This window comes from Salvelinus fontinalis, chromosome 24, assembly GCF_029448725.1.
Source record: "Salvelinus fontinalis isolate EN_2023a chromosome 24, ASM2944872v1, whole genome shotgun sequence".
NCBI classification, from domain to species: Eukaryota; Metazoa; Chordata; class Actinopteri; order Salmoniformes; family Salmonidae; genus Salvelinus; species Salvelinus fontinalis.
In genome coordinates, this window is record NC_074688.1 from 18,231,076 (window position 1) to 18,243,979 (window position 12,904).

The 12,904-nt window shown below is 46.9% G+C and overlaps 1 protein-coding gene across 2 annotated transcripts in view; it reads left to right on the forward strand.

The window, feature by feature from the left end:
- LOC129822084 (multiple epidermal growth factor-like domains protein 6) overlaps window positions 1-12,904 on the forward strand; it is a 91,910-nt gene that overhangs the window by 54,440 nt on the left and 24,566 nt on the right. For both annotated transcript variants that reach the window (XM_055879986.1, XM_055879987.1), the window contains exons 15-23: window positions 2,039-2,167; window positions 2,704-2,832; window positions 3,103-3,237; window positions 3,395-3,529; window positions 4,186-4,311; window positions 6,185-6,316; window positions 6,451-6,579; window positions 6,942-7,073; window positions 7,550-7,678. In XM_055879986.1, coding sequence (XP_055735961.1) covers window positions 2,039-2,167; window positions 2,704-2,832; window positions 3,103-3,237; window positions 3,395-3,529; window positions 4,186-4,311; window positions 6,185-6,316; window positions 6,451-6,579; window positions 6,942-7,073; window positions 7,550-7,678 — 1,176 coding nt within the window. The remainder of the gene's footprint in view (window positions 1-2,038; window positions 2,168-2,703; window positions 2,833-3,102; window positions 3,238-3,394; window positions 3,530-4,185; window positions 4,312-6,184; window positions 6,317-6,450; window positions 6,580-6,941; window positions 7,074-7,549; window positions 7,679-12,904) is intronic.

Genomic DNA, 12,904 nt, shown 5'->3' on the forward strand with positions numbered 1-12,904 from the left:
ATTGTTTAAATAAAAAAAATGTTTTAAGCAATATACACACAATACCCCATAATGACAAAGTGAAAACAGGTTTTTAGATTTTTTTTGCAAATGTATTAAAAATAAAATGCAGAAATACCTTTATTTACATAGATATTCAGATGCTTTGCTATGATACTCGAAATTGAGCTCAGGGGCATACTGTTTCCATTGATCATCCTTGAGATGTTTCTACAACTTGATTGGAGTCCACCTGTGGTAAATTCAATTGATTGGACATGATTTGGAAAGGCACACACCTATCTATAGAAGGTTCCACAGTTGACAGTGCATGTCAGAGCAAAAACCAAGCCATGGGGTCGAAGGAATTGTCCGTACAGCTCCGAGACAGGATTGTGTCAGGGCACAGATCTGGGGAAGGGTACCAAAACATTTCTGCATCATTGAAGGTCCCCAATAACACAGTGGCCTCCATCATTCTTAAATGGAAGAAGTTTGGAACCACCAAGACTCTTCCTAGAGCTGGCTGCCCGGACAAACTGAGCTATAGGGAGAGAAGGGCCTTGGTCAGGGAGGTGACCAAGAACCCGATGGTCACTCTGACAGAGCTCCAAAGTTCCTCTTGGGAGATGGGAGAACATTTCAGAAGGACAACCATCTCTGCAGCACTCCACCAATCAAGCCTTTATGGTAGAGTGGCCAGACGGAAGCCACTCCTCAGTAAAAGGCACATGACCGCCCACTTGGAGTTTGCCAAAAGGTGCTTAAAGACTCTCAGACCATGAGAAATAATATTCTCTGGTCTGATGAAACCAAGATTGAACTCTTTGGCCTGGATGCTAAGCGTCATTTCTGGAGGAAACCATCCCTACGGTGAAGCATGGTGGTGGCAGCATCATGCTGTGGGGATGGTTTTCAGTGCAGGGACTGGGAGACTTGTCAGGATTGAGGCAAAGATGAACGGAGCAAAGTACAGAGAGATCCTTGAGGAAAACCTGCTCCAGAGCGCTCAGGACCTCAGACTGGGGCGAAGGTTCACCTTCCAACAAGACAACGACCCTAAGCACACAGCCAAGACAATGTAGGGGTGGCTTTGGGACAAGTCTCTGAATGTCCTTGAGTGGCCCAGTCAGAGCCCGGACTTGAACCCGATGGAACATCTCTGGAGAGACCTGAAAATAGCTGTGCAGCAACGCTCCCTATCCAACATGACAGAGCTTGAGAGGATCTGCAGAGAAGAATGGGAGAAACTCCCGAATACAGGTGTACCAAGCTTGTAGCATCATACCCAAGAAGACTTGAGGCTGTAATTGCTGCCAAAGGTGCTTCAGCAAAGAGTGCTTCAACAAAGTACAGAGTAAAGGGTCTGAATACTTATGTAAATGTGATATTTCTGTTTTTAATTTTAAATTTATTAACAAACATTTCAAAAAATTGTGTGAAAAATTGAGATGGAAAACATACAATTGAATACATTTTAGAATAAGGCTGTAACCTAACAAAATGTGGAAAAAGTCAAGGGGTCTGAATACTTTCCGAAGACACTGTATATAGACATGCTATTGCATTTTGTATGACAACATTTGTTAGATATGGGAAGGCAGTGCTGTGTATGCCTGGATACAGTGTAACCAGAGAGCAATAGAATTAAAGTAAAGATCTTTATACCAAAACTATTGCGTTTTCTCAGAATGTGTTATGTACTGATTTTGCTCTTGCCTAGCTTGCCACATTGACCACGTGGCTAAAAACATTACTAATTGCTAACTAACACATTTTCCCTCAGAGATTCATAAAATAGTTGCACACAAGAAGTGTGACATGGAATATTGACTGGCTTTGACTGGACCCATTTAAAAGGTCCAGGTGGGTTGTGTGTGGTAATTGCTACACAAGACGTGTTGGATTAATGTGGGAAACGCAAAAAGCTAAGACCCTCATGTTGAGAAGATAATAGAAAAGTAAAGAGTTAGAATGTCTCTCAAAATCAATCTCTCTCTCTCAAATCTCTCTCTTGCTCTCGCTCCCCCCCCACCCACCCTCTCTCTCTCCCTCCCAGCTTGTCCAGTGGGGACCTATGGACAGGCCTGTAACAGCCTATGTCGTTGCCAGAACGGGGGCTCCTGTGAACCAGTAACCGGGAGGTGTGTTTGCCCACCGGGGGTGCAGGGCCAGCTCTGTGAGGACGGTAGGGACTGACACACACACACACACACACACACACACACACACACACACACACACACACACACACACACACACACACACACACACACACACACACACACACACACACACACACACACACACACACACACACACACACACACACCCGACTGCTCCCCACAGGGGTCCAAACACAGCACATTTTCTTCCTAGTTACTGGCACTTCAGTAGCCCACCACTCCTCTCCCCTCCTCCCCACTGCATGGTTTTATGTCACTCCATGTCAAAGCTCCACCACGTCCAAGTCCAGACACAGACCAGTCACCTTGCCTTAAGTGGCTAATCCTATTTAGCTGACCCTGTTTCATCACCCATAAGGTTAGGCACTGGCTCTGCCCTGTAGACATAGCCTGGTGCCAGATCCGTTTGTGCTGTCTCGTCAATGTGACAATGACCATAGGGGTTTACAAGACAGCACAAACAGATTACATGCTGGAATGGCAAAATCTGGTCTAACCACATGTGCAACTCTTCTGTGTCTTGTTGACATGTTGACAGGTTGCCCACAAGGATACTTTGGGAAACACTGTAGGCGGAGGTGTAACTGCCCCAACAACGGGGGCTGCCACCGTCTCTATGGAGCCTGCTTGTGTGCCCCAGGGCTGTACGGGCGCTTCTGCCACCTGTGTGAGTACCCATATCATCTACACTACAGTACCCAGCAGCCACCATGACTGACATCTTAATCTAGTACAGCAGTGTTCTTCAGCCGACATCTTGAAGCTTTTGCTCTAGCTTGATTCAACTAATAAACTGCCTGCACTGCCTAAGTGTGTCTCTTGGACCAGATTTTAGGAACACTGCAGTAGTGACAGATGAAGAAAATGATGTCAATTCCCTTTCCGTAGCTTGGTCCCTGATCCTAAAGTTGTAGTGAGAGTACCTTCTCTTCTCCAGCTTGTCCCAGGTGGACCCACGGTGTTGGCTGCTCTGAGGAGTGTGACTGTGATCTGGAACATTCCCTGGGCTGCCATCCCAAGAACGGGACCTGTCTGTGCAAACCTGGCCACCACGGCTCTCAGTGTCAGCAAAGTAAGCTGTTCCGGCTCAGACAATACAGTACACTGATATTGAGGTTATTGAAAAATAAAACTTACATGGTTTCATGGTTGTCTGGATGATAGTGACGCTCCTCTCCTGTGGGTATGTGTATGTTTGTGTGTGTGTGCGCGCGTGCGTTTCTTTCCAGAGTGTGATCCAGGGTTCTATGGTAGTGGCTGTTGGCAGCAGTGTGACTGTCCAGTTGGGGAGACCTGTGACCCTAGTAGTGGAGAGTGCACCCGGAGGTGTCCTGCAGGGCTCCATGGGAACCTGTGTCAGTTGGGTGAGCCAATCCCCCTGTGGAGGAGACTCCCCAACCACAATGCATGTACCTAGGGACAGGAGTGTTTCCTGGTCCGTTCCGTAACAACTCCTGACCTTACATTCTGAGAGTGCTCTTTTGTACTGTTCCCTCATGAATGTGGAAATATTAATGGGTGTGTGAGTGTGTGAGCGCCTGCGTGCTTGTGCGTACATGTGTGTATGTATTAGTTTGCTCTATAGGTTTCAATTGTGTTCCTCTTCTGGCAGCTTGCTCTACAGACCAGTGGACCGTTTCAGTGGCTTTCATCTCTCCTTTGCTCCAGAGATATTAAAGAACGTCCAGGAGCTCTGTTTAATTCATAACTCGGTCTCCCTACAGACTAGCCAAGATCACATGGAGGGGTTATTTTAGACCTAATGCATCGTCCAGACCTCCAGGAGGGTCCCTTTATTAAAGCAAACAAATCATCCATCTCTTTAGGGTTTTGTTTAGCTTTGAATTGACATGAGGTTGTGAGAGGTGGCCATGCAACATCAGTCCACTTTGAGCTCACCTTGCTACTGCACACGATCCCAGCGAGGGAGATATACAGGAAATGAAAAAAGGTTTGTGTAACCCTTTCTCTCTGTCTCTCTCTCCCTCCATCATTCCGTCCTCTGTGTATCTGTCTGTAGCCTGCAGTGCTGGTCAGTTCGGGGAGAACTGCCTCCGGACGTGTGTGTGTGGAGGAGAACCCTGTGACCCCATGACAGGAGAGTGTATCTGCCCTGTTGGGAAGACAGGAAAGGCCTGTCAACAAGGTAGTTAGAATGCTTCATAACTCAGTATTTCATACCTGTATTACTGTTAAAATGTATTATTACTCATTATCATACTGTATTTATATTTCACTTAAATCTCATACCGTTTCTTCTATATTGTCCCTCATTGTTTTTCAAATCTGGGGTGAGGATCTATATTCAAACAGTACAATACAGTCGTGGCTAAAAGTTTGGAGAATGACACAAATATTAATTTCCACAAAGTTTGCTGCTTCAGTGTCGTTAGATATTTTTGTCAGATGTTACTATGGAATACTGAAGTATAATTACAAGCATTTCATAAGTGTCAAAGGCTTTTATTTACAATTACATGAAGTTGATGCAAAGAGTCAATATTTGCAGTGTTGACCCTTCTTTTTCAAGACCTCTGCAATCCGCCCTGGCATGCTGTCAACTAACTTCTGGGCCACATTCTTGCATAATCAATGCTTGGAGTTTGTCAGAATTTGTGTGTTTTTGTTTGTCCACCCGCCTCTTGAGGATTGACCACAAGTTCTCAATGGGATTAAGGTCTGGGGAGTTTCCTGGCCATGGACCCAAAATATCAATGTTTTGTTCCCCGAGCCACTTAGTTATCACTTTTGCCTTATGGCAAGGTGCTCCATCATGCTGGAAAAGGCATTGTTTGTCACCAAACTGTTCCTGGATGGTTGGGAGAAGTTGCTCTCGGAGGATGTGTTGGTACCATTCTTTATTCATGGCTGTGTTCTTAGGCAAAATTGTGAGTGAGCCCACTCCCTTGGCTGTGAAGCAACCCCACACATGAATGGTCTCAGGATGCTTTACTGTTGGCATGACACAGGACTGATGGCAGCGCTCACCTTGTCTTCTCCAGACATGCTTTTTTCCGGATGCCCCAAACAATCGGAAAGGGGATTCATCAGAGAAAATGACTTTACCCCAGTCCTCAGCAGTCCAATCCCTGTACCTTTTACAGAATATCAGTCTGCCCCTGATGTTTTTCCTGGAGAGAAGTGGCTTCTTTGCTGCCCTTCTTGACACCAGGCCATCCTCCAAAAGTCTTCGCCTCACTGTGCGTGGAGATGCACTCACACCTGCCTGCTGCCATTCCTGAGCAGCAGGCTCTGTAGTGGTGGTGCCCCAATCCCGCAGCTGAATCAACTTTAGGAGACGGTCCTGGCACTTGCTGGACTTTCTTGGGTGCCCTGAGGCCTTCTTCACAACATTTGAACCGCTCTCCTTGAAGTTCTTGATGATCTGATAAATGGTTAATTTAGGTGCAATCTTACTGGCAGCAATATCCTTGCCTGTGAAGTACTGTGCAAAGCAATGATGACGGCACGTGTTTCCTTGCAGGTAACCATGGTTGACAGAGGAAGAACAATGATTCCAAGCACCTTTTGAAGCTTCCAGTCTGTTATTCAAACTCAATGAGCATGACAGAATGATCTCCAGCCTTGTCCCCTTCAACACTCACACCTGTGTTAACGAGAGAATCACTGACATGACGTCAGCTGGTCCTTTTGTGGCAGGGATTCAGTTCATTTGCATGGCAAAGAGGGACTTTGCAATTAATTTCTATTCATCTGATCACTCTTCATTCTGGAGTATATGCAAATTGCCATCATACAAACTGAGGCAGCAGACTTTGTGAAAATTAATATTTGTGTAATTCTCAAAACTTTTGGCCACGACTGTACTTTCCAGAGGCACTGCATATCCATTGTAGTATTGGAAGACATCGGTCCACCAATCAGACCTGCTCTTCATCTACTTTTAACCCTTTGACCTACAACTTAATTAGGGCTTATCCTGACCAAATTACCCGACCACCAAAACTGGTCTATAACTGGTCAATAGCTATAGCCCTGAGTTTTCCCTCCCCCCGTAGACTGCCCAGAGGGATTATGGGGGTTGAAGTGCCAGTTCCAATGTAGAGCGTGTGATAACGGAGCTTCCTGCAACAAGCAGACAGGAGTCTGTAACTGCAGCCCTGGGTACACAGGACAACTCTGCCAGACTGGTGAGTGAAACAAATAAACGGCAATAGCCTTCAGTCTTGCTAAAGTGAGGGCGAAAGGAAAGAGACTGCAAGGAAGAAAGACCTTATTATAATACTGTGTTGTATTTCACCCTGACTATTCCTCTGCTCAACAGTGTGTCCAACAGGGTCCTATGGACCAGGCTGTGTGAGCACCTGTGTCTGTCACCCTGATGCCAGCTGTGACCATGTCACCGGACACTGCATCTGTCCCCCGGGCCGAACAGGACACATCTGCACCAAGCGTAAGCACCACCATCACACATACAGTGTGAGTGATCAGACTTCACCACACCCTGACTCTCACCGATACATCAGTCACACACACACACACACACACACACACACACACACACACACACACACACACACACACACACACACACACACACACACACACACACACACACACACACACACACACACACACACACAGTAGTTTTCTTAACCAACCAGTGTGTGTGTGTGTGTGTGTGTGTGTGTGTGTGTGTGTGTGTGTGTGTGTGTGTGTGTGTGTGTGTGTGTGTGTGTGTGTGTGTGTGTGTGTGTGTGTGTGTGTGTGTGTGTGTCTGTGTGTCTGTGTGTCTGTGTGTGTGTGTCTCCACAGCCTGTGAGGAGGGGTCCTGGGGCTCTGGGTGCTCCAACAGGTGCCAGTGTGCAGACCGAGCCCTGAGTTGTGATGCTGTGACTGGACGCTGTGTGTGTGAGGCTGGCTTCACTGGAGACCACTGTGAACAGAGTAAGACATTTCTTTGGAAATACTGCCATCTTTAGTTAATACACTGTAGCACATCTTTGGACTAGTTCAAATCAAATGTTATTGGTCACATACACACATTTAGCAGATGTTATTGCAGGTGTAGCGAATTGTCTTCATTTGATCACTCTTTTGTTGCTGAGAATTTTCCGGTACCACAGGAAATGCAGATGAGCTTTGTGATTTTCTTAAATTCACTGAAAACTTACACTAACACACGGTTAAATTAATAGTATTGCACTTTTCTTGTAGCTTACTTTTGTCCAGCTAATAGTCTAACCATCAGTCAAGCAAAATTAGGGACTAAATGTTAATATCCCGTTGCTGCAGGATTATTTGCTGTGACAATATTTTTGCTGTGACAAAAAACATGTCCTCACAGCAGCAAATGTGTATATATTTTGGCTAGTGATATCTCTGTCTGATGTTGTCCATGTGTCTCTACCATGTTCCCCCAGAGTGTGTGGAGGGCAGCTATGGTTTGGGCTGTGCCCTGGACTGTCAATGTCAGCACGGGGCTCTGTGTGATCATGTGAGTGGAGCCTGCACCTGCTCCTCTGGATGGACCGGAAGCTTCTGTGAGAAAAGTAAGACTTGTGAAAAAAATTGCAAATTCATTACTTTTCAGTTTCTTTGAGATTCATTGAGACAAGCGTAGTTTTGTACACCTGAATTATTTGAGCTAAGTGCCAGAAACAATCCATTGTTACCAAATAGTTAGGTAGCCTAGAGTGTTGGGCCAGTAACCAAAAGGTCGGTCACTAACCAAATTTTATCTCTCTAAAATAAAATTACCTTACAATATATTTACATTTATTTAACCAGGTAGGCTAGTTGAGAAGAAGTTCTTATTTACAACTGCGACCTGGCCAAGATTAAAGCAAAACAGTTCGACACATACAACAACACAGAGTTACACATGGAATAAACAAACACACAGTCAATAATACAGTAGAAAAAGTCTATATACAGTGTGTGCAAATGAGGTAAGGCAATAAATAGGCCAAGGTGGCGAAGTAATTACAATATACCAATTAAACACTGGAGTGATTGATGTGCAGAAGATGAATGTGCAAGTAGAGATACTGGGGTGCAAAGGAGCAAGATAAATAAATACAGTATGGGGATGAGGTAGTTGGATGGGCTATTTACAGATGGGCTATGTACAGGTACAGTGATCTGTGAGCTGCTCTGACAGCTGGTGCTTAAAGCTAGTGAGGGAGATATGAGTCTCCAGCTTCTGTCACGATCATCTTGCTGTGAGAGATTGGACCAAGGCGCAGCGTGTGCAAAATACATCTTCTTTATTTTAAGAAGAGAGAAAAGAAGAAACGAACAACTATACACGAACTAACAAAATAACAAAACTGACGACCGTGAAGCTATAAATACAGCTAGTGCTGACACAACCACTACACATAGACAATTACCCACAAACAGCTAAAGCCTATGGCTGCCTTAAATATGGCTCCCAATCAGAGACAACAATAACCAGCTGTCTCTGATTGAGAACCAATTCAGGCAACCATAGACTTTCCTAGACACCTATACTAAACACTAACCCATCTACTCTACTTAACCCCTTAAACCATACAACACCCTAGACAATACAAAAACACACAAAGACAACCCACCCCAACTCACGCCCTGACCAACTAAATAAATAAAAGAAAAAGGAACAATAGGTCAGGAACGTGACAGCTTCAGTGATTTTTGCAGTTTGTTCCAGTCAGTGGCAGCAGAGAACTGGAAGGAAAGGCGGCCAAAGCAGGAATTGTCTTTGGGGGTGACTAGTGGGATATACAGTTGAAGTCAGAAGTTTACATACACTTAGATTGGAGTCATTAAAAATTGTTTTTCAACCACTCCACAATTTTCTTGTTAGCAAACTATAGTTTTGGCAAGTCGGTTAGGACATCTACTTTGTGCATGGCAAGTAATTTTTCCAACAATTGTTTACAGACAGATTATTTAACTTATAATTCACTATATCATTTACATTTACATTTACATTTAAGTCATTTAGCAGACGCTCTTATCCAGAGCGACTTACAAATTGGTGCATTCACCTAATGACATCCAGTGGAACGGCCACTTTACAATAGTGCATCTAAATCTTTTAAGGGGGGGGGGGGCAGAAGGATTGCTTTATCCTAGGTATTCCTTGAAGAGGTGGGGTTTCAGGTGTCTCCGGAAGGTGGTGATTGACTCCGCTGTCCTGGCGTCGTGAGGGAGTTTGTTCCACCATTGGGGTGCCAGAGCAGCGAACAGTTTTGACTGGGCTGAGCGGGAACTGTACTTCCTCAGTGGTAGGGAGGCGAGCAGGCCAGAGGTGGATGAACGCAGTGCCCTTGTTTGGGTGTAGTGCCTGATCAGAGCCTGAAGGTACTGAGGTGCCGTTCCCCTCACAGCTCCGTAGGCAAGCACCATGGTCTTGTAGCGGATGCGAGCTTCAACTGGAAGCCAGTGGAGAGAGCGGAGGAGCGGGGTGACGTGAGAGAACTTGGGAAGGTTGAACACCAGATGGGCTGCGGCGTTCTGGATGAGTTGTAGGGGTTTGATGGCACAGGCAGGGAGCCCAGCCAACAGCGAGTTGCAGTAATCCAGACGGGAGATGACAAGTGCCTGGATTAGGACCTGCGCCGCTTCCTGTGTGAGGCAGGGTCGTACTCTGCGGATGTTGTAGAGCATGAACCTACAGAAACGGGCCACCGCCTTGATGTTAGTTGAGAACGACAGGGTGTTGTCCAGGATCACGCCAAGGTTCTTAGCGCTCTGGGAGGAGGACACAATGGAGTTGTCAACCGTGATGGCGAGATCATGGAACGGGCAGTCCTTCCCCGGGAGGAAGAGCAGCTCCGTCTTGCCGAGGTTCAGCTTGAGGTGGTGATCCGTCATCCACACTGATATGTCTGCCAGACATGCAGAGATGCGATTCGCCACCTGGTCATCAGAAGGGGGAAAGGAGAAGATTAATTGATTAATCGTCTGCATAGCAGTGATAGGAGAGACCATGTGAGGTTATGACAGAGCCAAGTGACTTGGTGTATAGCGAGAATAGGAGAGGGACTAGAACAGAGCCCTGGGGGACACCAGTGGTGAGAGCGCATGGTGAGGAGACAGATTCTCGCCACGCCACCTGGTAGGAGCGACCTGTCAGGTAGGACGCAATCCAAGCGTGGGCCGCGCCGGAGATGCCCAACTCGGAGAGGGTGGAGAGGAGGATCTGATGGTTCACAGTATCGAAGGCAGCCGATAGGTCTAGAAGGATGAGAGCAGAGGAGAGAGATTTAACTTTAGCAGTGCGGAGCGCCTCCGTGATACAGAGAAGAGCAGTCTCAGTTGAGTGACTAGTCTTGAAACCTGACTGATTTGGATCAAGAAGGTCATTCTGAGAGAGATAGCAGGAGAGCTGGCCAAGGACGGCACGTTCAAGAGTTTTGGAGAGAAAAGAAAGAAGGGATACTGGTCTGTAGTTGTTGACATCGGAGGGATCGAGTGTAGGTTTTTTCAGAAGGGGTGCAACTCTCGCTCTCTTGAAGACGGAAGGGACGTAGCCAGCGGTCAAGGATGAGTTGATGAGCGAGGTGAGGTAAGGGAGAAGGTCTCCGGAAATGGTCTGGAGAAGAGAGGAGGGGATAGGGTCAAGCAGGCAGGTTGTTGGGCGGCCGGCCGTCACAAGACGCGAGATTTCATCTGGAGAGAGAGGGGAGAAAGATGTCAAAGCACAGGGTAGGGCAGTGTGAGCAGAACCAGCGGTGTCGTTTGACTTAGCAAACGAGGATCGGATGTCGTCGACCTTCTTTTCAAAATGGTTGACGAAGTCGTCTGCAGAGAGGGAGGAGGGGGGGGGAGGGGGAGGAGGATTCAGGAGGGAGGAGAAGGTGGCAAAGAGCTTCCTAGGGTTAGAGGCAGATGCTTGGAATTTAGAGTGGTAGAAAGTGGCTTTAGCAGCAGAGACAGAAGAGGAAAATGTAGAGAGGAGGGAGTGAAAGGATGCCAGGTCCGCAGGGAGGCGAGTTCTGTGAGCTGTTCTGTGAGCTCGCAATGAGTCGTCGAGCCACGGAGCGGGAGGGGAGGACCGAGCCGGCCTGGAGGATAGGGGACATAGAGAGTCAAAGGATGCAGAAAGGGAGGAGAGGAGGGTTGAGGAGGCAGAATCAGGAGATAGGTTGGAGAAGGTTTGGGCAGAGGGAAGAGATGATAGGATGGAAGAGGAGAGAGTAGCGGGGGAGAGAGTGCGAAGGTTGGGACGGCGCGATACCATCCGAGTAGGGGCAGTGTGGGAAGTGTTGGATGAGAGCGAGAGGGAAAAGGATACAAGGTAGTGGTCGGAGACTTGGAGGGGAGTTGCAATGAGGTTAGTGGAAGAACAGCATCTAGTAAAGATGAGGTCAAGCGTATTGCCTGCCTTGTGAGTAGTGGGGGAAGGTGAGAGGGTGAGGTCAAAAGAGGAGAGGAGTGGAAAGAAGGAGGCAGAGAGGAATGAGTCAAAGGTAGACATGGGGAGGTTAAAGTCACCCAGAACTGTGAGAGGTGAGCCGTCCTCAGGAAAGGAGCTTATCAAGGCATCAAGCTCATTGATGAACTCTCCAAGGGAACCTGGAGGGCGATAAATGATAAGGATGTTAAGCTTGAAAGGGCTGGTAACTGTGACAGCATGGAATTCAAAGGAGGCGATAGACAGATGGGTAAGGGGAGAAAGAGAGAATGACCACTTGGGAGAGATGAGGATCCCGGTGCCACCACCCCGCTGACCAGAAGCTCTCGGGGTGTGCGAGAACACGTGGGCAGACGAAGAGAGAGCAGTAGGAGTAGCAGTGTTATCTGTGGTGAGCCATGTTTCCGTCAGTGCCAAGAAGTCGAGGGACTGGAGGGACGCATAGGCTGAGATGAGCTCTGCCTTGTTGGCCGCGGATCGGCAGTTCCAGAGGCTACCGGAGACCTGGAACTCCACGTGGGTCGTGCGGGCTGGGACCACCAGGTTAGGGTGGGCGCGGCCACGCGGTGTGAAGCGTTTGTATGGTCTGTGCAGAGAGGAGAGAACAGGGATAGACAGACACATAGTTGACAGGCTACAGAAGAGGCTACACTAAAGCAAAGGAGATTAGAATGACAAGTGGGCTACACGTCTCGAATGTTCAGAAAGTTAAGCTTACGTTGCAAAAAAATAAAATAAAATAAAAGATCTGATTGATTAAGATGATATAGTACTGCTGGCTGGTGAAGTAGCCTGGCTAGCAGTGGCTGCGTTGTTGAAAGTGAAGCTGGCTAGGTGACCTCGACAATTTCTCTAAATTTCTCTAAACTACACAATTATCATGGATACAAGGACAGCAAAGACAACTAGCTAACACTACGCTAATCAAGTCGTTCCGTTGTAATGTAAGTTTCTACAGTGCTGCTATTCGGTAGAAGTTGGCTAGCTAGCAGTGTTAGCTAGCAGTGTTGGCTAGGTAGGAGGACGGCAGCGCGGCAGGCGAGAATAGCTGGCTAGCTAACCGATAATTACTCAAAGCTACACAATTATCTTAGATACAAAGATAGCAAAGAAAACTATGTAGCTAGCTAACACTACACAAATCAAGTCGTTCCGTTGTAATGTAATCGTTTCTACAGTGCTGCTAATCGGTGGCTAGCTGGCTAGCTAGCAGGGTTGACTACGTTACGTTACGTTAGGACGAGAATACCTGGCTAGCGAACCTCAGCGAACCTCGATAACTACACAATTATCTTTGATACAAAGACGGCTATGTAGCCAGCTAAGTAGCTAGCTAAGATCAAACAAATCAAAGATAGCAAAGACAACTGTG